The sequence below is a fragment of the Rhinoraja longicauda genome, chromosome 6 (assembly GCF_053455715.1).
Source record: "Rhinoraja longicauda isolate Sanriku21f chromosome 6, sRhiLon1.1, whole genome shotgun sequence".
NCBI classification, from domain to species: Eukaryota; Metazoa; Chordata; class Chondrichthyes; order Rajiformes; family Arhynchobatidae; genus Rhinoraja; species Rhinoraja longicauda.
In genome coordinates, this window is record NC_135958.1 from 78,851,834 (window position 1) to 78,877,644 (window position 25,811).

At 41.5% G+C, this 25,811-nt stretch overlaps 1 protein-coding gene across 1 annotated transcript in view; it reads right to left on the reverse strand.

The window, feature by feature from the left end:
• Nucleotides 1–816: 816 nt before the first annotated feature.
• pitpnc1a (phosphatidylinositol transfer protein cytoplasmic 1a) overlaps nucleotides 817–25,811 on the reverse strand; it is a 186,527-nt gene continuing 161,532 nt past the window's right edge. Inside the window, exons 7-9 of the mRNA XM_078401430.1 lie at nucleotides 12,461–12,616; nucleotides 11,655–11,718; nucleotides 817–4,256 (exon numbers count right to left, since the gene is read on the reverse strand). Of these exons, the coding sequence (XP_078257556.1) occupies nucleotides 3,940–4,256; nucleotides 11,655–11,718; nucleotides 12,461–12,616 (537 nt within the window). The 3' untranslated portion in view covers nucleotides 817–3,939. The remainder of the gene's footprint in view (nucleotides 4,257–11,654; nucleotides 11,719–12,460; nucleotides 12,617–25,811) is intronic.

The following is a 25,811-nucleotide window of genomic DNA, read 5'->3' on the forward strand; positions in this document are numbered from 1 at the left end:
AAAAAAGGTTATCTGTACAAAGTGACTACTTCTAATCAAGTGCCACAAGGATTGGTGCCCCATTTGTATCTGTACCTGTCTCAATAATATGGATGAATGGATGACATAAAATGTCTCAAGTTTGTTGATGCGTCAAAGCTTTTTGGCTGTGCAAAAAATTAGGTGTGGGTGGGGGGGGGGGTGGCAAGATGAACACACAAGGACACGGAAGTTGGATTGTGTGGGAAAATTTTAGATTATCCTTGGTGGATAGAATATCTGATTTTTTTTTACATGTTAAGGAGTTGAAAAGTGTTGATGCTTGAAGAGAATTGGGTGTCCTTGACACACTGAAAGTTAATTTGTAGGTACAGTGTGCAATCAGGAGGGCAACTCTAGGTTACCCTTTATTGCAAGAGGATTTGGGCACACCCACCCCTTGCTGTTCTGAGATGCTCCCTGAAATACACCTCTCAGGTTACATTTTCAGTCATCTGTCCTACTGTACCCATGTGGCTGGATGCCAAATTACATTTAGTATTGTTCTTGTGGTGAGTCACGGGACATTTTTTATTATAAAACCTTACAATCTGGCTATTGTAAAGGAAAGCAATTCCTTGCTACAAATTGTAATTTGAGTCTTGAAGTGTTGCTTGCGTCCTGTTATTTCAGCTTTGTGTAATGATTGACATATTTTCTGCCACAGTGAAGAATTATATATATTTTTCCTATTTTAGTCCAAAAGTTGAAATATACTACCGAGTACAAAATTAGCAAGATGATTACCCAAATAATTATAGAAGCAATTTGCTTTCATTCAGCGATAAAAGCATTTTATTTGTTTTAATGGCAAATCTGCTGAATAGCAATGTGAGGTTTTACTACAGTTGGTTTATTATAACATGCTAGGTAACAAACTATAACAATGGATCCTTTAACTCGTCTAATAAGGTAAACCAGTCACCTAAGGTAACTTCATCCTTAAATTAACAAATCATCAGAATATTTACATCGTACTGCTTATACACAATACTGTTCTATGCAAAACTGTTCAATGTTTGTCACAAGATGGATTTTTCATGTAGTGAACCCGAGCATAACAGATTCCATGTCACTGAATGTCTGAAGGAAAGAGATCTTACCTGTACTTTACCTCTGCATTCTTCTAAGGTGCTCACCCATCGGATGACATTGTCAGACCTCACTAATGCTCTGTCCTCTCAACTTTTATTTTCCCCTTTTCTCCTGAGGGCAGTAATTCTCCTTGCAGAGTAGTTGTACAGCAGTTTATCCCAATTGGCCACTGTTCATTATTCAATATAAATACTCCATGTTGACAGGATATTCAACGGTGGTGGGACTTCACAAGCTAGATTTTGAACCTTTAGGTCTCCACACATATGGACATCAAAAGAGAGCGAGCGATCAGAACAATTTTATCTTTCCTTAACTCTGAGTCCTGAGGATGGTTGTAACATCCCAAGCAGTTACCCATCTGAGGCCAGGAGGACCTCCTAATGGAGACCAGCACACTTTGATCGGCACCAGGCCGATTTTTGTTTTCCAATCTGTTTTGCAGAACTACAATTTTTGGAAATATCTTCCTCAGTAGTTTAGTGTTCCAATCATAGGGTGAAAAACAAGGCAGAAGTAGGTTCTCTACAGTAAGATAACTAAACTGATGTGTTTATTTAACCAGAACATTATACAGACCTTCTACAAATTCCAGAACTCAAAAAATACCATTCGCATTTGTGATAGGTGGGAAATGGTAGTAAAAAAAACCCCCAAAATACATAGCTTGGGGAATTTAGGCAAACTGAATACACAATTCCAACAACATTGCTTCCAACAACATTGTTAAGAAAATAAATATTTCAGTAACTATCAGCATATGATTTTAAATCGTATTTCCCATTGAAAAGAAGTGTTGTTATGATATCTAAATAATCCTGTTAATCTCAAATGTTTTCCTTGTAGTATTGATCCCAACTCTTATGAAATATCTGTTTAAAAAGATGATTTTCGCAAAGTACTCAGCCTCCTGTTTTTGCAAATGGCTTTGATTTATCAAAAGCAAAATGCTGGTGCGAATCCAAAATGGAAAAAAAACCCCCATAGTAAATGCAGGAAATGCACAGCAGGTTCAGGCATCATCAAAGCAGAGTTAACATTTCACGTTGATGAAAGGCCATCAAATGATACCTCACCTGCTGAGCTTATCGAAAGTTCCTCTTTCTTCCTTGATGGCTTCAGATATGGTAAACAATATTCTCCTGACAAGGTGAATGACCTGTTTCCAGGCCCACGAGCGGTTTTGTGGAGGCAACTTTGGGTGGAGTTGGAAAAGCACTTTTATTTTCGCAGTTTATATGATAAACTTCCTATGGTGGCATGATTAAGGCTGATTAAAAATTATACCTATTTTATCACCTTCAACTCTGTTGCTATGAGGCTGCAAAGGAAAGGTGGAACTTCCTTTTATTTAACAAAACTGACACAAAATGCTTGAGGAACTCAGCAGATCAGGCAGCATCTCTGGAGAACATGGATAGGTGATGTTTTGGGTCAGGGCCCTTCTTTAAACATCACCTATCCCTGTTCCCTATCGACGCTGCCTGACTGGCTGATTTACTCCAGCATCAACAGTTCCTTCCTTGTATCTTCTTTTATCAAATGTTTTATCGTATCCTCACTATAACCAAAAGACTTAATAACTAAAGAATTTTAAAGTACAGTTACTACATTTATGAAGCAAGGAATAGATTTGTTCACTGGTTGACTGTGATTTGGGGCTGCCACAAGTGATGTTATTCCATGCAGGGAAACTGATTGAAAGTCACCCCAGCCCCCTCTATTCATATCATATCATATCATATATATACAGCCGGAAACAGGCCTTTTTGGCCCTCCAAGTCCGTGCCGCCCAGCGATCCCCGTACATTAACACTATCCTACACCCACTAGGGACAATTTTTACATCAGCCCAGCCAATTAACCTACATACCATCATCCGAACCAGTGGGGAACGTGCAAGGTGGGTCTAGGTTTGTCTCCATCATCAAATAGCTCATGATGAGGGTTTATGTGAACAATGGGCACTTGAGCATTTTAAATACATCTGGCTTGAAAGAGCAACTGAAAAGGGAAAATAATGCAGGGCTATAGGGAAAAGGTAGGAAATTGGGAATTACTGAGCCAGCACAAATGGATGGACTTAACGGCTTGGTTCTGTGCTACATCATTTTCATAGTTCTAATCCACAGACCATCACTGGTGTATTGAGAACATAGAACATAGTGTCTAAGAACATAGCGTGTCTTGGTATGGAACCAAAGGCAACACATGCTGAATGCTTTGCAAGTCTGCCTAGGTCCCACTGAGGGTGGATAAATGATTTCAGTCCCAAGTCATCAAGACTCATCTATCACCACGCAGGAGGTGAGCAAACACAAATTACTCTTGAATTCAATATGAGAGCTCGGGTTTAAATGTTACTGCACTGATACACGTACGTGAATATGTAGAACATGGAGGGATAAATCTTCCCAGTGGGCGCCAGCAATCTCATCCATCAGCAGTAGGAAAATCACAGTGTTCTCTGAGATTTGCGGCCCTAGGCTATCAATGCTAGGAAAATGCTGGGAAAGGCATCTGTGAATTCTCAATGTACATCGGCAGCAGGTATGTTTACTTGTCATCAGCATTTGGAGAATTTAAACTGCATTCGCTCCCAACAATAATATTCCCTGCTTTGGAGAAGTTTTAATCCATTTTGATAGATAAAAATCTGCAGACATGGAGCACATTGATTTCCTTGCAATTTATACCGAGGGGACCCAAAGAAATAGGCAACTAGCATGCGAGTTTGAGATTAAGGAAGAAAACAAGCGATGGATAAAGAAGAATGTCATCTAATACTGAAATCTGAATGAAGAGCCTGTTGTCAGAGACAGAAAGTTAGTTATGCTTGTGCTCAGAAGGCTCGCCAGAGGCATCGATGTTGGATATTGTAGAAGTGCTGTATTTCTCTCGAGGATCTGGAAGAGTAAGAGTTTCTGGAGCAGACTTCTTCCGAGGGCGATCCTTGGGAATTGCCAGGAATTCTGGAGCTTCTGAGGCGAGAGGTGTGGTTGGAGCACTAGAGGGTCCGCTACGTGCTAATAAAGGCATAACGATATTGCTGATCGTAATCGCAGGAGGGATAACTCCAATTTTTTTGTTGGTGGCTTCCTGAGTTGCTCGTTCAAATTCTCGAACTTCATCCATTGTCATGTCTTTCAATTGAAAACCAAAGGAGAAGGAATATCAGTACAAATTTTCATGTTTCTTATAGAACTAATTGCAGCTCACTACTTGCCGATACTGCAAATAAAATATGCCGTTAGCTGTAAAATAGTTTACATTGCGACCTGCAAACTACTTTTATTGTTTAAAATTAATGATTTATATAGCAAAATGTGTTATGGCCTTGAATCTTTCAAGTTATACATAAAAATTGAGAAAGTACCATTAAAGACATAAGATTTTTTTTCTTGACACCCAATATATTAGCAATATACTTAATATCCAAACATGCATTTCCATGGAAGAATATGACTTTTGAAATGTAAATATTATGTATACCTTTGAAGACACATAACAGAATACATTAGGAAATAGGGGAGAAAATCTTGATTTAAAAAAAATCAGTGGCAATGGACAACTTTGAATAAACTGGTATTACAATTACAAATGATTAAAGAAATTAAAAGAGTGTATCTTTGCCTGTTCTCTTTAAAATGTGAAATTACCCATTTTTTCCCAAAACATTCCAATATCCACAATAAATTTAAAAAAATAGAATCACACAATTCCAAAAATGTGGTGCAGCGAATTGGCTAATTACATGTTATCAAGTTAAAACAATGTTCCAGATTTTCTTCCACAATTTTTCCTCTTGGGAACTTTTTGATATTGCTGTGCAAATATTAATTGAATGTATGTAAAATCAAACACAAAATGGTGAATGAAATGCTTTGTTTCAACACATACATGAACCCTTCGGAAGGGCTCATATTATGTCAAAAAACTTTGTGAATGCATATGAAACTTTGCATTGCTGCTCTAACTAGTAATGCCATGGTTCACTTACCATTTGTCATCTACCATTTTATGAAGATGTTTTCTCTATCATGAACAACTTACTTATTTCAAGTAAATATATTTTAAACCTCCATTATACATCAGCCTGTGGTCTATTTGAGCAGGAAATTATTTCCATGTTTAAAGTCATATTTCTTGTATGATGCTTTAAATTCATATCAGAATTGCAGAATGAAATCAGTAAGGAAAGACTTAATTTATCTCATTGTGTCCATATCAGTTCTATGTAGGAATAAAATAACTAGTCCCACTCCTCACCCTCTCCCATACATCCACAAGTTTGTTCCTTTCAATTGCTTACCTCAGACCTTTAGAATGCTAGAACCAAGTGTGTCTCCATTACTCCGTCTGAATGTACATTTCAGATCCTAATCACTCTTGTTCTTTTGCCATTTGTTCTATGTCCCTAATTCTTGATTCTTCTGCCTTGAGGAACAGTTTCTCTCTCTCTGCTTTGTCAATGCAATTCATGACATTAAATAACTCTATTGCATGGCCTTCCAAACGCTTCTGTTCTAAGGAGATTGATTTCATCTTCCTTACTCTATCTACAGAACTAAACTTCCCTCAAAAGACATAAAGATTTGGCATCATCCCCAAAACTATTTTTTTTAAGTGCGGCATCTGGAATTGTATTCTAAGGTTCTGCATGACATACTTGCATCTGTATTCCATTCTTCCTTATAAAGCCTGTAATCCCACAAGCTGTTTTAACCACTTTCTCAATCTTCACTCCTCTTTCATCAAACTGCACACAATGATCCCCAGAACGTTCTGTTCTCATATCACTTTTAGACTTGCTCCCCCTAGTTTCCCCTCTAGCATTAGATTTGACTAGGCTTGTATACATTGGAATTTAGAAGGATGAGAGGGGATCTTATCGAACCATATAAGGGGTTGGACACGTTAGAGGCAGGAAACATGTTCCCAATGTTGGGGGAGTCCAGAACCAGGGGCCACAGTTTAAGAATAAGGGGTAGGCCATTTAGAATGGAGATGAGGAAAAACTTTTTCAGTCAGAGAGTTGTGAATCTGTGGAATTCTCTGCCTCAGAAGGCAGTGGAGGCCAAGTCTCTGAATGCATTTAAGAGAGAGCTAGATAGAGCTCCTAAGGATAGCAGAGTCAGGGGGGTACGGGGAGAAGGCAGGAACGGAGTACTGATTGAGAATGATCAGCCATGATCACATTGAATGGTGGTGCTGGCTCGAAGGGCCGAATGGCCTACCCCTGCACCTATTGTCTATTGTCTATCATCTCGTCTCATTCTCAATATTTCTCAGTATTAAACTTCATCTGCTGCCTATCTGCCCATTCCATTGATCAATCCAAGTCTTCATGAAATCTAATGCTCTACTCATCACAGTTCATGTCTCCAAGTTTTCTGTCATTTACAAATTGGAAACTGGGCCTTATATCCCTGTCCTAAGTCATTAGGTAACATTAATCCCCCTAAATTCACCTGCCTTTGTTGACTTCTCATATCTTAAGAATTTTGTATTTTTAAAGTTATGACTGGATTTCACACTTAGAACACTGAGAATTTGTTGAGTTTAATCATTCCATGTCTATTGAGGATACTTGAAGTTCCACGCTGTATGGTTTTTCGGTCTCTAAGGAACAGATCAGATCAGCATCTCTTCTTTTTCAACATTTGCTCCGTGTACTGAGCTTCAATCAAATTCAAAAATCTGTAAACCTGGAACAATTGATACTTCATTTATCAGCTGGTGGAGGGGAAACATTACAATGATGGTCAATGAATCACAATCAAAGCCAAACCTGGCAAATGCTGAACTACAACATCCTGCTACAATCTCAGAGACCGTGAACTGGCAGCTGTAATACTGGTCACCACGTGATTTGGAATAAAGACCGCGGCAATATTTAACCTCATTAAGCTGCTAGCAAACTGATGGCTTCTCAAAATGCACTCTGTAGACTTTTAGTATACACTAGACACAAAGAAGGTAACACTGGGCCATATGTAAGAAGGATAGTCTATGCCATCCTTTCAATTTATCCTAAAATTAATCCCTCAAACTAGTAAAATGAAATCGCTGTTGAGATTAGCAACTCTGTTGTCGATGTAATAGAACACAAAGTTCTGGAGTAATTCAGTAGGTCAGGCAGTGTCTCTGAACGGCATGGATAGGCGACGTTTGAGGTTGGGATTCTTCGTCGGGCTCTGAAGAAGGGTTCCAACCTGAAATGCCGCTTATCCATGACCTCCAGAGACGCTGCCTGAACCAGTGAGTTATTTTTGTGTTCTATGCATAATTCCAGCTCGGCAGTTCCTTGTTCCACTGTCTATACAATAGATGGTTGAAAAAAAGATTGCTGCTTTTCCAGTGGTACTGCATGATGTGGTATTACAGAGAATGTTCAGGTTAAAGACCCTTTTCTTAGCTGTGGTGAAGGGTCTTGTACCTGAAACATTAACTCTGCATCTTGTTCCACAGACACTTCCTGATTTGTTGAACGTTTGAAGTATTTTCTGTTTTTATTTCAGGTTTCCAGCAACTACTGTGCTTTGAATTTCTCAGGGGACGGTATCCAAGTTTGATCCTGATGTCCAGTTAGTACTACTCTGAACTGAGAAGAATAGGTCTTGGTTAGGATGCCCTGTTCAGGTTAATAGTTTGCTGCATTCCATCGTCTGGGCTTGTATAAAGCCCTTTGAAGCTGAAATAACTCATGGGGCGGCTCTCAAACCAGTATCTGCAGTTCCTTCTTTCACATCCAGCCTGAGTAGTTGTGTTCAGGACAAGAGGACGAAAGGGGTAAACATCTATCTGGGCTCAGCATGGGAGAAAATGGCAATAGCAAGTTTCAAGATAATGGTTAATGTTAAGTGGGTAAACTGATTGTGGAAAAGCCCCAAAAAAAAAAATTGGACCTTACAAAAGCCTGATGTGAGATTTCTCATTAATTGATGTCTAATTTAATATTGTGTTTTACAGATCATATTTAACGGGAACACATACTGATATCTTTATTTCCCAAAGAATAGGAGGTTTGTTTTCAAATGTACTTCAGGAAAAGTATAACATACGCTTGTGTTGCCATCACTCTGTATTTCATTCGTTGAAGGAGTATTTGTGGAAGGCTGATCAAACCAAACTTTTATGTTCGTTTGTTCATGCATATTTTTCTCATAATTCCGCACGTCATCCATTGTCATATCTGCAAAAAGTTCAAGATGTTTCTTTGCATTTTCTGTTGAGGACATTAAACTCAAGGCATGTAGTGGTTTCTGGGAGGAAAGCATAAAATAAAGACGCCATTCCAGGTGGAGACACGGAAGGTTCCAGAAGCAGCAGGGGCACTAGCTTTATGTACATCTAGTCATAAAGATAGTGTGGCCAATTGGAGAAAAAGATGCAGGGTAGGAAAAAAAAAGACTAGAAGCAGTAGGATTGTTGTAGGGAGAATAAAGGAAAAGAGTGGAGCTTCTATAAAGTGCAATCAATAGGAAATGTGAAGGTTTAAGCCAAAAGGATCTTCAAGAAAATTTCTTCCAGAAGATCACCAGAAGACCTGCTACAAGACCTCTAAATAAAACAACATTTCAGACAGTAATGCACAATGTTCTGTGGCACAATTTAAGAAGCACTCATTGTGCTAATGTTGTCAATTAATTATTAAGAAACACAATACACTTAAATTGTGAAAACAATCACGAACACCTACCTTTTGGAAATGCTTTATAGATTTAATTAATATAAATACAAATACAAAGCATCATTGAACTGATTATTAAAAGAGCCATAAATGTGGTCTTCATACATAGGTGACATTCAATAGATTTCACTGCAGCTCTATTGCAATTCCTACCTGAGTTACTTATACAGTGAAGAATAGATTTGCATTGGGTAGTAAGTGTAAAAATTGCAAATTAGTAAGCAAAGAGGGCATAGACCTAAGAAACACAGTGATTCAAAATGTGCAACCTCAATGAACTCACGGGACAATGTCATGTATATTTACATAAATATTCCAAGGAATTTTGCTTGTAGAAGATTTTACCAACAATGGTTAAACTATAGAAATAGTGGCTAGTGAGTGCCATAAACATGGCATTATTAGCCTTACATGTGTGTGTTATCTGCAAGGCAATGCTTCAGATCACGGTTGTGCAGGTGGAAAGAGACAGAGTAACCCTTCCCATTAAGTAAGTTGCAGAGACAGGAGGAAGGAACAGGGTGAACAAAAAGGAGGAGCTGTGATAGAATGGAGTCCAGGAGGGATTGAATGACTCAAATAATGATGATAGACACAAAATGCTGGAGTAACTCAGTGGGACAGGCAGTATCTCAGGAGAGAAGGAATGGGTGATGTTTCGGGTTGAGATCCTTCTTCAGACTGATGTCAGGGGAGTGGGCGGGACAGAGATAGAATGTAGTCGGAGACAGTAAGACTGGTGGGAGAACTGCGAAGGGGGAGGGGATAGAGAGAGGGGGGAAAGCAAAGACTATTTGAAGTTAGAGAAGTCAATGTGCATACCATTGGGGGAAGCTGCCCAAGCGAAATATGAGGTGCTGTTCCTCCAATTTGCACTGGAAATAAAGGGAATAAATGGAATCTGTAATTACCCGAGAGAAAAATAAATGTAATATTTGTTTAAACACAGGACTACCCATTCTATTAGTATCTGGTGATTGATGTTGAAAACATATCTGTGGAGGAAGTGTATGTGCGTGGATAGAAACATAGAAACATAGAAAATAGGTGCAGGAGTAGGCCATTCGGCTCTTTGAGCCTGCACCGCCATTCAATATGATCATGGCTGATCATCCAGCTCAGTAGCCTGTACCTGCTTTCTCTCCATACCCCCTGATCCCTTTAGCAAAAAGGGCCACATCTAACTCCCTCTTAAATATAGCCAATGAACTGGCCTCAACTACCTTCTGTGGCAGAGAATTCCACAGACTCACCACTCTCTGTGTGAAGAAATGTTTTCTCATCTCGGTCCTAAAAGACTTCCCCCTTATCCTTAAGCTGTGACCCCTGGTTCTGGACTCCCCCAACATCGGGAACAATCTTCCCGCATCTAGCCTCTCCAACCCCTTCAGAATTTTATATGTTTCTATAAGATCCCCCCTCAGTCTTCTAAATTCCAGCGAGTACAAGCCCAGTCTATCCAGTCTTTCCTCATATGAAAGTCCCGCCATCCCAGGGATCAATCTGGTGAACCTTCTCTGTACTCCCTCTAAGGCAAGAACGTCTTTCCTCAGGTTAGGAGACCAAAACTGCACACAATACTCCAGGTGCGGTCTCACCAAGGCCCTGTACAACTGCAGCAGAACCTCCCTGCTCCTAAACTCAAATCCTCTTGCTATGAATGCCAACATACCATTCGCTTTCTTCACTGCCTGCTGCACCTGCACGCTTGCTTTCAATGATTGGTGCACCATGACACCCAGGTCACGTTGCAGCTCCCCTTCTCCCAATCGGTCACCATTCAGGTAATACTCTGCTTTCCTGTTCTTGCTGCCAAAGTGGATAACCTCACATTTATCCACATTATATTGCATCTGCCATGCATTTGCCCACTCGCCTAATCTATCCAAGTCACTCTGTAGCCTCCTAGCATCCTCCTCGCAGCTAACACTGCCACCCAGCTTCGTGTCATCCGCAAACTTAGAGATGTTGCATTCAATTCCCTCGTCCAAATCATTAATAGATAGATTTGGGCTTAGACAGACTTGACCCCATCATTAAATTCTGTCTTTCATTTAGTATCCAGACTCATACAGAAAGGTAGACGCATAGGTATGAACGTACTTCTGCCTGCTGCATAACAGTATTCATTATTATTGTCGGGAAGGAAATAAGGGAAAAACAGATGGTAAAATTAAAATAGGATCTGTTGTTGAAACTCCAATGGTAGATACATTACAGATTGAATTTATTATCTTGGCAACACTATTCGATGGGCTCTGAATGCAAGTTGGACACCTCTGTGTTGGAAGGGGAAAAAAAAAGAGAATGAAATATCTCATTGACCTGGAACAACTTCCAGCAGCCCTTTGCGGTAAGAACATTGAGCGAGCTTAGGGGTTGAGTGTCTGCTTTGTCACTGAAGGGAAGTGCAATATCTCCACAAATATGTTTCCAATATTAGTCACCAAATATTATAGTCCTGTCTTTAAGCAAATATTAAGTTTATTTTTCTCTCCTGTATTTTTTTATTTCCTTCTTACTTACGTCCCCTGATAACAGAACAACTATGATGACAAACGATGAAATAAGCCTGGGGGTTGAATAGTCTGTTCATATCTCTACTGAGCTGGGCTTGGCATTGATGAATGGGAGAGACCCAAACATAATATTGTGAAACTGGTGTTAAAAACAGATAACACTGCCAAATATATTTTACCATGTTCCAGTAATTTGAAAATAAATTATTTTACAGAGTTAGAAAAATCTTCTTGCAGCATGGCTTCATAGTCTGCTTTTGCAATCAGATTATTATGCCATCTTTAATGTGGGAAGCAGTGTGAAAGGCTGGGATGAATAGTCCACTTACCATACCACTCATCCACCCAGGCAAAAGCTTGCCGATGGCCAATCATCAGAATATCCCGAATAACCTGCTGACACAGAAGTAACATTAAACAATTGGTAAGGATTCTCAGGGAACCAATTTATAAATACAAGTCAACTCATTTTTTTTTAGTTCAATATCTTGGAAGTTGTTCTCTTTCAAAGAGGAGGCAGGAGACAGTGGATTGGATCCTTTGGCGCAGAATTCCAGCAAGTTGGGAATTCCAACTTCTCCTCTGAATCTGCTCTGATCATGAGCTATTTTCCTAGTTTAGAGATACAGCATGGCCCACTGAGTCCATGCCAACAATCACTCATGCGCTCACACAAGTTCTACGTTATCCCACTTTTGTCTTCACTCCCTACAAATTAGGCAATTTTGCAGAGGCCAATAGAACCCACATGCCTTTGAGATATGGGGAAAAACCAGAGGACCCAGAGAAAACCCATAAGGAGAATGTGCAAACTCCACAAAGACATCACCTGAGGTCAGGATCAACCTGCGTTGCTGGCGCTGTGTGGCAGCAGCTCTACTAGCTAGAGTTTGGAGGTAATTTCATACAGCGTGTGGAAGATGAAGTTGATGAAGTGTTTAGCAAGAGCAATGTTGCAAATCTGACTTGACCATAGTGACCCAAGGTTCACAGCAACAAATATTTCTATTTTAGAAAGTGCAGCAGATTCTTGACCTGTGTGGCATGATTACATTGCTATCCAATGAAAAAGGATCCTAATGGAACATAATTATACGTGCTGTGTTAAGGCTGGGTGCATTTTTTTTTTACTAACCTTGTTTACAAATTGTTCCACTCTCGTCTGCAGTCCCCAGACTTCAAATTTAACAGTAACCAGTTTATAGGAGCACATGATAGGCTTCTGAGTTTCCCTCCATCCTTCTTTCAGCATACCTCGCTGTGTTTTCTCTGACTTAAAATATCTGAGGTCCTGAAACACAGTAGGTGAACTGATTTTAATTTTTGTTTTGCAATGTAACTGCACAACCATCAAAGTTACTGTGCAGGAAACTCTTCAATTAAAAACTGACACATGGATTGCACACACCGTTGGTATCTGGAATGAGATCCCAAAGGAGGTGGTTGAGGCAGGAACAGCAACAACAATTAAGAGGCATCAGGTATTTCAATGAGCAAGGCATAGAGAGACATGGAATTAATGCAGTCAAGTGGGATGAATAGTGCTAGGTATGATGGTCGGTACAGACGTGATGGGCCCAAGGGCTTGTTTCTTATTGTACACCAACTCTATGACTCCCTCTAAATATATATGTACCCTCACCTTGATCACATCCTGCGTGTAATGTGGTGATCCGAATTACAGATGGCCATGCCCATGACTAAAGTTTACACTTTTCAAACATGAGCTTCCGATCTTTGTTTTCAATGCCTCAGGTAAAGGAAAAGTATCACATATGCATTGAAAGATAGAAGAAAAAAAATTGAGTGCTCAATAAAGTAGATATGAGAGGATGTTTCTCCTGGCTGAAGATTTAGAAGCAGGGGATCAGTCTTGTGGGGTTCTCTGTTCCTCTATGTTTCTCCATGTTTTACCATTTATTGTCTATTCCCTTGCCATGTGTGCTCTTCCCAGATTCATTACTCACACTTCCTCATACTGAAATCTACTTGTCACTTTTCTGCCAACCTAACCCGTTTATGGCATCATTTTGTAGTTATGAACTTTCTGCCACACTATCAGTACACTGCCAATTTAGGCATCATCAGCAAACATATTGATATATGATTCTAAATTGCTTAGATAAGACCAAAATAAAGCAATTATTATCTTTGGAGACACAAGAGAGTGTAGATGCAGGAACCTGGAGCAAAGATCGAACTGCTAGAGGAAGCAGCACCTGTGGGAGTAATAGAATTATTCACGTTTTGGGTAAAGTTCTGCTTTATTGGAATGGGTTTGTTGTTGTCATGTGTACCAAGATACAGTGAAAAGCTTTTTTTGAACACCATCCAGGCAAAATGTACCATATACATAAGTACATCAAGCAAATGTATGAAAGAAAAAGAAATTGAATGCAGAATATATCTCTAGAGCTATGGAGAAAGTGTAGATAGAAGAGCTCAGGTGCCACAACGGGGTAGATTGGGAGATCAGGAATTCATCTTTAACATACGAAAGGTTCGTTCAAGAGACCGATAACTGCGGGTATATCCTTACATTTCCACGCTGGACGTTGATTTCTATTTTTCGCAGAATTCTTTCCAACAATTTTCCCACTTTTAATGCCAAGGTGCCTGTAGTTAATCGATCCATCCATTTCTTCTATTTTAAACAACAGGACCATATTGTCATTCTGTACTTTTCTGGCACTAGGCCTGCAGTCAAAGAGCTTGGAAAATGATATTCAGAACACATGCTTATTATCCTTATTTCCGTTTTTTTCTGAACCTAGGGTATATTTTAACTGGATCTGGTAATTTATCTGCTTTTTAAGTTGCTGGACTAGATAATCACCCACATCTGTGTAGTCAGATGTGGAGGTAGAGTGTACATTCAGAATTTTACCTATCTTCAGCTACCATACCCAGGCTGGCATTTATGCCACCCTCTTTATTCCCTGGAGTCCATGGCATCTTGAATTGGGAGCTCCCCTTGTATTTCACCAAGAACATATTTGTTCTGAAGCTTGACTACCTTCTTGAGCGTGTCCTCCTATTTTGATACTGGTTTACCTCAGGTAACTGTTTCTAGTCCATCTTTTCTACATTATAGCTCAGACCAGAAAAAGTGGCTCTGTCCCTACTTCAAATTTTACTTCTGGTACTTTTCTAAATCTAACTGAATTATGTTCACCATCCTCAGCATAATTACCCAAGGCCTTGTTTTTGACACATCCAGGTTCATTCTCTAAAACCCCTCTCCTGTTGGGCTTGCTATATACAAATACATTTCAATAGTTCTGCTCCTTCTATATATACCCTTCACTCTGATAATCTCCTGGTACTGTCAAATTATAAGAAATAAACTGACATATTGCTCTTCTCTCTGAATGGATTATCATAAATGGAAAGGATGGGCAGGTGAAGCTTGTCTCTCTAGAGTGTCAACGAGTGAGAGACAACTTGATTGAAATATACAAGATCTTGGGGGCTATGGAGAGTAGTTGTGGAGAGAACGTTTCCTTTGTGAGAAAATCTGGAACCAGAGCTCACTGCTTCAAAAATAACTCATTGCCCATTTAAGACACGAATTTGATGGATCTTTCCTCTCGGCAGCCAATCGAGTACTTTTTCAAGCCACAGTACTGGTCTTAAATAAAATAGTACTGTGAACATCTATTATACCCAGGCCAAATACATTTGGATTATGTATTTTCATCATGTTTTCCAGGGGTGATTTCAGACCACACACATTTTTCAGTCACTTGAGGCACATCATTTATTTTCATTCTCAAAGCCTTCTCATTTGTTTCAGCCCATGATCCTTCATATCAACATATCAAAGCAATGCTGATAGCTTAATAGTTTTGTAGTTGATTATACATCTGAGCATAATCTTCAGTTCTTTATTTCCGCATGAAGATTGCTTGATAAATAATCATTTAATTCAGTATTTCATTCTGGGTCCATTAATGGATGAGCTAATATTGACTGTGAACAGCACAACATAGTTTATCAAGGTTTCAGGAATAAGTGAACACTCATAACCAAGATATAGATTGATGATTATTCACTTTTAAAATATTCATATCCTGGAGCTTCAATATGATCTTAAAAATCCAGACAGATTTATGGATGTGATTTTTTTTGCATGTCTTTGACAGGTTAGCCTTAAGTTTTAAATTGGTAACTTTAGAAGTTTTATTGAAAATCTATTTGGCTTTATTTAGTGTTTTTCAGATGCTTTATGATATAACCATCTTCTGGTCTTATAGTATCTCTTCTTCCAAATCATATACATCATTCCCCACCTAAAAATGGAAACAAATTGATGTTGCTCTCCCAGGATGCGCAGGTGTTTAAAAAAAAGGATGTGCAGGATCGCACATGGAATGGCTCCATTCTTTATCATGGTTCTCCCTTGTGGTGAACTTCTAAATCTCTGTAACATACTTTTTACATGTGACACAGATTCAAGTATTACATTTTAAATTCAACCGCGGGACTTTAGCCACAACCACAATCCATCCTGGGAGTGAAGTTGGATTCATTGGAGGTGGTCTCCGAAAGGAGGATGTTCCTCAAACTGTGGAGCATCTTGGACAATACATCTCACCCCCACCATGACTGGTCAACCTGACCAGTTCAGACTCAGTCTGAAGGAGGGTCTTGACCCGAAACGTCATCCATTCCTTCTCTCCCGAGATGCTGCCTGACCCGCTGAGTTACTCCAGCATTTTGTGTCTATCTTCTTTAGGGGTCTTGACAGGGTGGATGTAAAGAGGATGTTTTCTGTTGTGGGAGAACCTGCTAGTGAAGGTTATTTTTTTAAATTAAGGGAAAGTCCTCTCAAGAGACAGTCTGTAAAATTCCTTACTATAGTAGATGCAGAGTTTTTGAATATTATTAAGTGAAAGATAAGTAAGTTCTTGACTGGGAAGAAGGCGGAACATTTCCATGTATAAATAAGAAATCAACGTCGAGGTTAGTTTGCTCAGCCGTGAATGGTGCACCATGCTTAGAATCTCTGCGTTCTCCTGCAAGTAACTTTCTGTTCATATGTCCGTATGAGCCTACACCGAGCAGACTGATTTAAAATTGCAAACAATGTTCCCAATTGAATATCCAGATGCAGATGAACATCACCTTACTCTGGATTTTTACAGATTAGATCAGAAAACCCAGAGCTAAGAGACAACATCTGTTGCTAACAAAATCAGTTGATTAGTTAATCGACTGATTTGCAGAATTTGAAAATGAATTTCCCCAAACACAACAATTAAATAGGATATAAAATACCTTCTGCCAATGCAATGGTAATTCAGTGAACTGGCCAATTAAGCAGTCACCAGAAATTTGTTGCTTCCTATAAAAGCTTCATGCAGAGAAACAGTCTATTGGGTGATAAATTTGATTGGAACTTAGGTCTAGGATCAGTAACACAATCAATCACTTTAAAAGACCATTGCCAAAAGGTTCAAATGATTGAAACCAGGGAAGAATTACAACACAAAATTATATAATCTGAACTAATCAAAGATGCCTCAGGCCAAATATTTATTGAACAAATCTGTTACTAATTTATTAAAACTGAATGTTCCCAGCTAAATGTGCAGCATTTTAATGAAAAGCAGAGGGAAAGGAAATGGCACCATTAATTCGAGGACGCTGATCACTTTGTCGGATTTAATTATTGAAGACAAAGATTCCTCAGACAGAAGGACGCCTGTTGAAGATTCAGATCAACAGGTTAATTGGACCAATATAAATTGACTTGCATGGAAAAGAGCACACTATTCAATATTTGTACATAATAAATAACAATAAGTTATGTTTTATTCAAAATGTAATAAAATATCCCAATAAGCTTCACAAAAGTGAAAAGTAGGTACCATTCCAAGAGAACATAACTCACAAAAGAAAATTAATAGGTTCCGAGTGGATTTGAAGAAAGAACATGAAGTAGCAAGTAGGAAAAGTTACAGCTTGAGATTCAAGAGTCAATCGTGTTTAATTGTCATGTATACCGACAACAGAACAATGAAATTCTTATTTGCCATGCGTGTAAGAAACAGATGAGGTTCTTGTTTAAAACCGGAAAAGAAAAGTGGGATATAAAAGAGGTTAGAACTGACTGAGTGAGGGGGTGTAATAATATTTAGGGCTGTACACTGTTGTAATATATAAGACAAGGGGGATGTTGTGATATTGCTGGGACTACTTTGTGTATCCAAGAACTACTTTGTATGGCTGTGTATATAAGTGATGGGTGTGATTAGGCGGTCACTCTGGATCCAGGCGGCCTTGGAATAAACAGCCTGGAGTTAAGCTCCATCATGATAACATCTTAAACATGTGTACTCGTGGTCCTTCCAGAGTTACAACAAAGGTACAACAAGTACCGGACCACGAAGTACAACATGGTGGCAGCGGTTTGGGTGTTTAGCCTAGAAAAGGAAAACAACAAAAACCCCAAGAAAAAAAGTTAACAAGTGCGTAAGAAAGAAGAAAAAAAAAAAGTTAACAAAAAGGAACCCAGCAAAAAGGTTACAGGAAGATAAGATAGAGCCCTGAAGAACGAAAAAAGTTTCCCGCTCGGTAATGGGCCAATATATGTAGGTATACTTACCTGCTCAGTAGTCAGCGGCGAGCTGCCGACGTGACGCTGCAAGCTGCTGAGGGCGGTGTGTGAAGGCCCACATCGCGCCCCAGCACCTGTGCAGGCCCGAGATTAGGAGCCTGCGACTGCTTCGCGGGGGAGAGACCGGAGGCGACCGGGAGACCCGACACACGGAGGTGTGCGGTGACCGGGGAAGACCGACACCCACGGAGGTGTGCGGCGACCGGTAAGACCGACACCCACGGAGGTGTGCGGCGACCGGGGAAGACCGGGAGACCCGACACACACGGAGATGTGCGGTGACCGGGGAAGACCGGGAGACCCAACACACACGGAGATGTGCGGTGACCGGGGAAGACCGGGAGACCCGACACACACGGAGATGTGCGGTGACCGGGGAAGACCGACATCCATGGAGGTGTGCGGCAACCGGAGGAGACCGGGAGACTCGACACCCACGGAGGTGTGCGGTAACCGGGGAAGACCGACACCCATGGAGGTGTGTGGCGACTGGGAGAGCCCCGGAAGAGACCGACACCCACGGAGGTGTGCGGCGACCGGGAGAGCCCCAGGGGAGGCTGACACCCACGGAGGTGTGCGGCGACCGGGAGACCCGACACCCACGGAGGTGTGCGGTGACCGGAACGACCGGGAGACACAACACCCACTGAGGTGTGCGGTAACCGGGGAAGACCGACACCCATGGAGGTGTGTGGCGACTGGGAGAGCCCCGGAAGAGACCGACACCCACGGAGGTGTGCGGCGACCGGGAGAGCCCCAGGGGAGGCTGACACCCACGGAGGTGTGCGGCGACCGGGAGACCCGACACCCACGGAGGTGTGCGGTGACCGGAACGACCGGGAGACACAACACCCACTGAGGTGTGCGGTGACCGGGGAAGACCGACACCCTCGGAGGTGTGCGGCGACCGGTAAGACCGACACCCACGGAGGTGTGCGGCGACCGGGGGAGGCTGACACCCACGGAGGTGTGTGGCGACCGGGAGAGCCCCGGAGGAGACCGACACCCACGGAGGTGTGCGGCAACCGGGAGAGCCCCGGAGGAGACCGACACCCACGGAGGTGTGCGGCGACCGGAGGGGGTCGGCGACCGGAGGGACCGACCACCCGTGGAGGTGCGGCGGCCGGTAAGGCCGAGGCACTAAATACTCACCCAGGCGCGTCGACCGTAGAGTCGGGACGGCCCTGGGCCCGAGGCAGCGGCAGCGCGTTGGAATTGCGCGGCAGCTGCCGGGAGCACCTGTGGGCGGAGCCGGGGAGCACCTGTGGGCGGGGCCAGCGGCAGCGCGTTCGAAAAGTTGAGCGACAGCTGCCGGGGAGCACCTGTGGGCGGGGCCAGTGCGCACTGCAGCGGAGGCGCGATCGCACTGCGATCGCACCGCGATTACAGCAGTGCCAGCCCAGCAGTGCCAGCCCAGCAGTGGGAGCCCAGCAGTGCCAACCCAGCAGTGGGAGCCCAGCAGTGGGAGCCCAGCAGTGCCAGCCCAGCAGTGGGAGCCCAGCAGTGCCAACCCAGCAGTGGGAGCCCAGCAGTGGGAGCCCAGCAGTGCCAGCCCAGCAGTGGGAGCCCAGCAGTGCCAGCCCAGCAGTGGGAGCCCAGCAGTGGGAGCCCAGCAGTGCCAACCCAGTAGTGGGAACCCAGCAGTGGGAGCCCAGCAGTGCTAGCCCAGCAGTGGGAGCCCAGCAGTGCCAGCCCAGCAGAGGGAGCCCAACAGTGCCAACCCAGCAGTGGGAGCCCAGCAGTGCCAACCCAGCAGTGGGAGCCCAGCAGTGCCAGCCCAGCAGTGGGAGGCCAGCAGTGGCAGGCAAATCATGGTGGTGGAGCCTACACTACGTTTGATCTACACAGCACGTCTTCTTGAGGGGAAGATATGGAACAAAATGAATATTTTGTGTTTAATGACCTGTGTAGTGATCTGTGTAATGAAAGCTTAATGTATTATATTTATGCTTTTGTATAAATGTATATATCTGTGGAGTGACCACACGGAGTGAGTGACCACCCGGAGATGAGTGACCACACGGAGATGAGTGACCACCCGGAGATGAGTGACCACCCGGCGATGAGTGAAATTCCGCAGAGGAGTGACCACCATGATGGCGAAAAAAAGCAATTGTGTTGAATTGTGTTTAGTTGTGTTATTGGTTTTGTTTGCAAAAAGCAATGGTGTTTTGGTTTTGTTTGTTAAATATATTTTAGCCCTCGAATGGTAAAGAAAACAATTTTATATAAGACAAGGGGGATGTTGTAATATATAAGACAAGGGGGATGTTGTGATATTGCTGGGACTACTTTGTGTATCCAAGAACTACTTTGTATGGCTGTGTATATAAGTGATGGGTGTGATTAAGCGGTCACTCTGGATCCAAGCGGCCTTGGAATAAACAGCCTGGAGTTAAGCTCCATCATGATAACATCTTAAACATGTGTACTCGTGGTCCTTCCAGAGTTACAACGAAGGTACAACAAGTACCAGACCACGAAGTACAGCATACACATGAGAGTGGAGGGGACCATAAAGGGATTTGTCTACGTGGACAAAGATCTTGAGTTCATTTGGCAGGGATGAGGAGCAGTAAAGATAGGCCAAGACATGAGTGGTGAGAATAAGGGTTCAGATCATAGTAGGTATAGAAATGCTTTGTGGGTTTAAATTTTTCCTTTATAGTTTGTTCACCAAAATGTATTTGATCTTTGTGAGATAAGGTGAAAAAAAGCACATGAAAATCTGCATATCGCTAATCACAGTAGACTGAGGTGAACATGAGTCATCTCTGCAGTAACTATTTTAAATATTATCTGCATTTGTTTTGATACTGTGAGGAATTGGCTAGTACCAATGAAGCTACAACATGATTTATTACACTGAAAGGATAAATAACCAACGGTGAACAGTCATGGGAAAAATTGGACACTTGGGAACAAACATAAATTACAAGTAATAGAGTGTTGTGGCGGAGGAGGTAATGAAAGTACAACATATTCTGTCAAATGACACTAGGAGGAAAAAAAGAATTTCAAGAATTTGTTCAATGTACAGAGCTCAGTATGATACAGCGTGGAAACAGGCCCTTCGGCCCAACTTGCCCACATTGGCCGACAACGTCCCAGCCACACCAGTCCCACTTGCCTGCGATTAGTCCATATCCCTCCAAACCTGTCCTATCCATGCACCTGTCTAATCGTTTCTTCAACGATGGGATAGTCCCAGCCTCAACTACCTCCTCTGGCAGCTTGTTCCATACACCCACCACCCTTTGTGTGAAAAAGTTACCCCTCGGATTCCTATTAAATCTTTTCCATCTTGAACCTATGTCCTCTGGTCCTCGATTCCCCTACTCTGGGCAAAAGACTCTGTGCATCTATCTGATCTATTCCTCTCATGATTTTGTATACTTCTATAAGATCTCCCCTCATCCTCCTGCGCTTCATGGACCCAGCCTACTCAACCTCTCCCTATAGCTCACTTGCTTTAGTCCTGGCAAGATCCTCATAAATCTTTTCTGAACCCTTTCAAACTTGACAATATCTTTTCTATAACATGGTGCCCAGAACTGAACACAATATTCTAAATGCGGCTTCACCAACGTCTTATACAACTGCAATATGACCTCCCAACTTCTATACTCAATACTTTGACTGATGAAGGCCAAGTGTCAAAAGCCTTTTTGACCACCTTATCTACCTGCGACTCGACCTTCAAGGAACCATGCACTGTACTCCAAGATCCCTCTGCTCTCCAACACTACCCAGAGGCGTACCATTTACTGGTCCTGCCCTTGTTCGACGTCCCAAAATGCAACCTCACATTTCTCTGTATTAAATTCCATCAACCATTCTTCCACCCACCTGGCCAATCGATCAAGATCCTACTGCAATCGTTCACAACCATCTTCACTATCTGCAAAACCACTAACTTTTCTATCATTAGCAAACTTGCTAATCTTGCCCTGTATGTTCTCATCCAAATCATTGATGTAGACGAAGAACAGTAACGGGACCAGCACCAAACCCTGCGGCACACCACTAGTCACAGGCATCCAGTCTGAGAAGCAACCTTCCACCATTACCCTCTGCTTCTTTCCATGGAACCAATTTGCTATTCATTCAGCTATCTCTCTTTAGATACCATGCGATCTAACCTTCCAGAGCAGCCTACCATGCGGAATCTTGTCGAACGCCTTGCTGAAGTCCATGTACACAATATCTACATCTCTGCCCTCATCAACCTTTTTGGTCATGTTTTCAAAAAAATGTATCAGATTTGTGAGACACAACCTCCCAAGTACAAACCCATGCTGACTATTCCTATTCAGCCCTTGCCCATCCAAATGCCTGTATAACCTATCCCTCAGAATACCCTCCATTAACTTACCAACTACAGATGTTAAGCTCACCGGCCTATAGTTCCCAGCATTTTCCTTGCTGTGAATTATAGGCCAGCAAGGAAAGAGGAACAACATTTGCCACCCTCCAGTCTTCCGGCACCTCTCCTGTATTTAAGGACGACTTGTAAATTTCAACCAGGGCTCCCGCAATTTCCTCTCTAGTTTCCCACAATGTCCTCGGATATATCAGATCACGCCCTGGAGATTTGTTTACCTTCAAACACGACAATACCTTCAATACTTCTTCGACAGTAACCCTGACTGCTCTCAAGACACTTCCAGTGACTGCTCCAATTTCCTCCGTCCTACTGTCTTTCTCCTTGGTAAATACAGAGGAGAAATACTCATTTAGGACCTTTCCCATCTCCTGTGGCTCCACACAGAGGTGACCGCTTTGATTCCTGAGAGGTCCCACTCTCTCTCTAGTTAGCCTTTTCCCCCTTATGTATTTATAAAATCTTTTGGGATTGTCCTTAATGCTACCCGCCAGAGCTATCTCCTGGCCCCTTTTTGCCCTTCTGATTTCCTTTTTTAGTTTACTCCTTAGTTCCCAAAACTCTTCCACGGATGCACTTGATCCCAGCTGCCTATACCTGTCCCATGCATCCTTCTTGTTTTTGAACAACGTCTCAATTTCCCTCGTCAGCCAAGCTTCCTTACGTTTGCCTGCGTTGCCCTTCACTCTAATGGGGACGTACACATCTTGAGCTTTCTTCAGTACACTTTAGTTTCTTATTCAATCTACTTTAATAAATGGTAGTAATTTGAAAAATCAGATTGAGGAAGTAGGCAAAATTGTCCATAAATTTATCCCAGTCGGTAAGACTAAACACACTATATAGCTATTGATTTTTTCCAAATTCAATTCCAGTGAAACATAGAAATAGAGAAACATAGAAAATAGGTGCAGGAGTAGGACATTCGGCCCTTTGAGCCAGCACCTCCATTCAATATGATCATGGCGGATCATCCAAAATCAGTACCCTGTTCTGGCTTTTTGCACATATTCGTTGATTCCCTTAGCCCTAAGAACTAAATCTAACTCTCTCTTGGAACAAAGGGCTGTTACCTTTAACATCATTACTTTTTTGCATATCTTTCATTCATTGTTCTTTATCTCTCTACATCATCGTCTATATCTCTTGTTTCCCTTTTCCCTAACTAGTCTGAAAAGGGGTCTCGACCTGAAACGTCACCCATTCCTTTTCTCCAGAGATGCTGCCTGTCCCGCTGAGTTACTCCAGCTTTTTGTGTCTATCTCCTTTCCATGTTAGGTTCAGTTGTTTAAATAAGCTTCCTTGTATCTTCCAGCAGTCAATCACACAACATGCTTAGTACAGGATAGTGCAAGCATGAAAAACATTACATGGTGTAAGGAACAAAAGACAGAAAGGAAATTATTTACAAAAGTAAATGATCTACCCTCTTTCGGGGAGTTATAACATGCCTCTGTAGATTAGATGCAAGCCAATTCTGTGCATTTAGACTAAAACATTTAGTTATAATGACAAAGAACATACTCTCAATAGATCAATCAATTCCTGGAACCTATTCTCTCTCAAATATACATCAATACCTCTTTGGTTCTTTTGCATCGAACTGCACTCAGTGATAGTTTACAGCAGCCAATTAACAGCATGTCTGGATGCGTTATATACCCTATGGAAAGCCACATAGTTATGGGAGAACATGCAAACACACTCAGCAGTCAAGGCCAGGCTCAAACGACGGTCTCCGAAGATGTGAGAAAGTAATGTGAACTGCTGTGCTAAATTGCCCTCCAGTAACACACTGATGAAATCTCACAGATAAACATCAATTTGTCTTCATGCGTCCCATTTATTGCGTTAATTAACACAAGAAGTCAATGTGCAGTCTAATTGAATACGCTTGCCTGCTGCATGATAAATCCTTAACACTTTTTGAGTGGATTTTGTGTGGGTCAAGTCTAATCAATGTCTAAACCGCTTCAGTTCACCAATATAATGTGGCCAATATTAATGCCACCAATGTCAGCAATTTGGCTAATATTAACTGTGACTGATGGGAGTTGGCCTGATCTCGAGAAATTATAGTTGTTTGCTAAAATAGAGTTTTAAATTCTTCATTCAGAACTTGTTTGTGTGGATTATTCTGCATTTTTGAAAACTGATTTGAAATTGTTTTCTTCCTGATGGATGCTTCACTGATTCTCAACTAAAAGAGATTAATACAGTAACATTTTATAAAGTATATTTAAATCAGCAAATATTTAAATTGATAAATGATCAAAACAAATTGATTTGAGTTAGGTTTTCTGCTGAGCCGGAAAATCAACTCATGTGTAAAAAATAACTTTAGAAAATGATTTAAAAATTACAAATCAAATATAGACCTACATATTATTTTTAGAAGAGTTGTGAAGAGAAATGAACTAAGGATTTGAATGACAAGAATGTATAGGTGCATTAATCTTTGATGCTGTTCGGACATGTTGAGAAAGTAGTAAAAAAGAGCATATGGGATCCTGGGCCTCATTTATAATACAAAAGGAACCAGATTCTATTGAACCTTTATAAAACTCTGCTTATCGCACAATAACTTTCTATTTTGATCAACATGCTTTAGGCAGAACTTGAACACCGTAGAAATTTACTCATGTGAAAAGATTTACTGGAAAGGGTTCAGAGTCAAAGAATTTCAATTTTTCTTTGAGACAACTAGGTTGAGAGGAGAATGAAAGATGTATAAATACTTGATGGTTTAGGGAGGCTAAATGGAAGTAAAGAGATTGCAGATGCTGTTATCTGGAGCAAGAAAACAGGCCTTTCCCCAGGCCCAGCGATTACCCTGTACACTACCACTCTTCTACACACGAGAGCCAATTTGCAATTTACAAAGGCCAATTAACCTACAAACCTGTACGTCTTTGGAATGTGGGAGGAAACTGGAGCATCTGGAGAAAACCCACGTGGTCACAGGGAGAATGTACAAACTCCGTTCAGACAGCACCCGTAGTCAGGATTGAACCCGGATCTCTGGTGCTGTAAGGCAGCAACTCTACCGCTGCACCGCCGTGCCGCCCGAGGGAGTGGGAACATTTTATACAGCAAAAGGGACTAAATTATCGATAAGGAATAGGGAAACACACTGCAAGAGTTGTCTGTTGAGAAACAGGAACAGACTAAAAGTTTTTATAAAGATAAAAAAAGAAAAAAGATTAGTTGATGTTGTTATGTATCCCCTATAGGTTGAGACTGGAGAAATTACACTGGGCAAGAAAGAAAGGACAGCAAAATTAAACAAATATGTCACAGGCAGAGAGATTAAGCAGACTGGTTCATTGCACTCTTATAGAAGGACAAGAGGCAATTTCAATGAAGTATATAAAATTTTTATAGGGCTTGAATTTAGATATAGAAATATTGTTTCCCCATGGGGTGTCTAGAACCAGATTACAGAATCTCAAATTAAGAGGTTAGTGATTCAGATCAGAG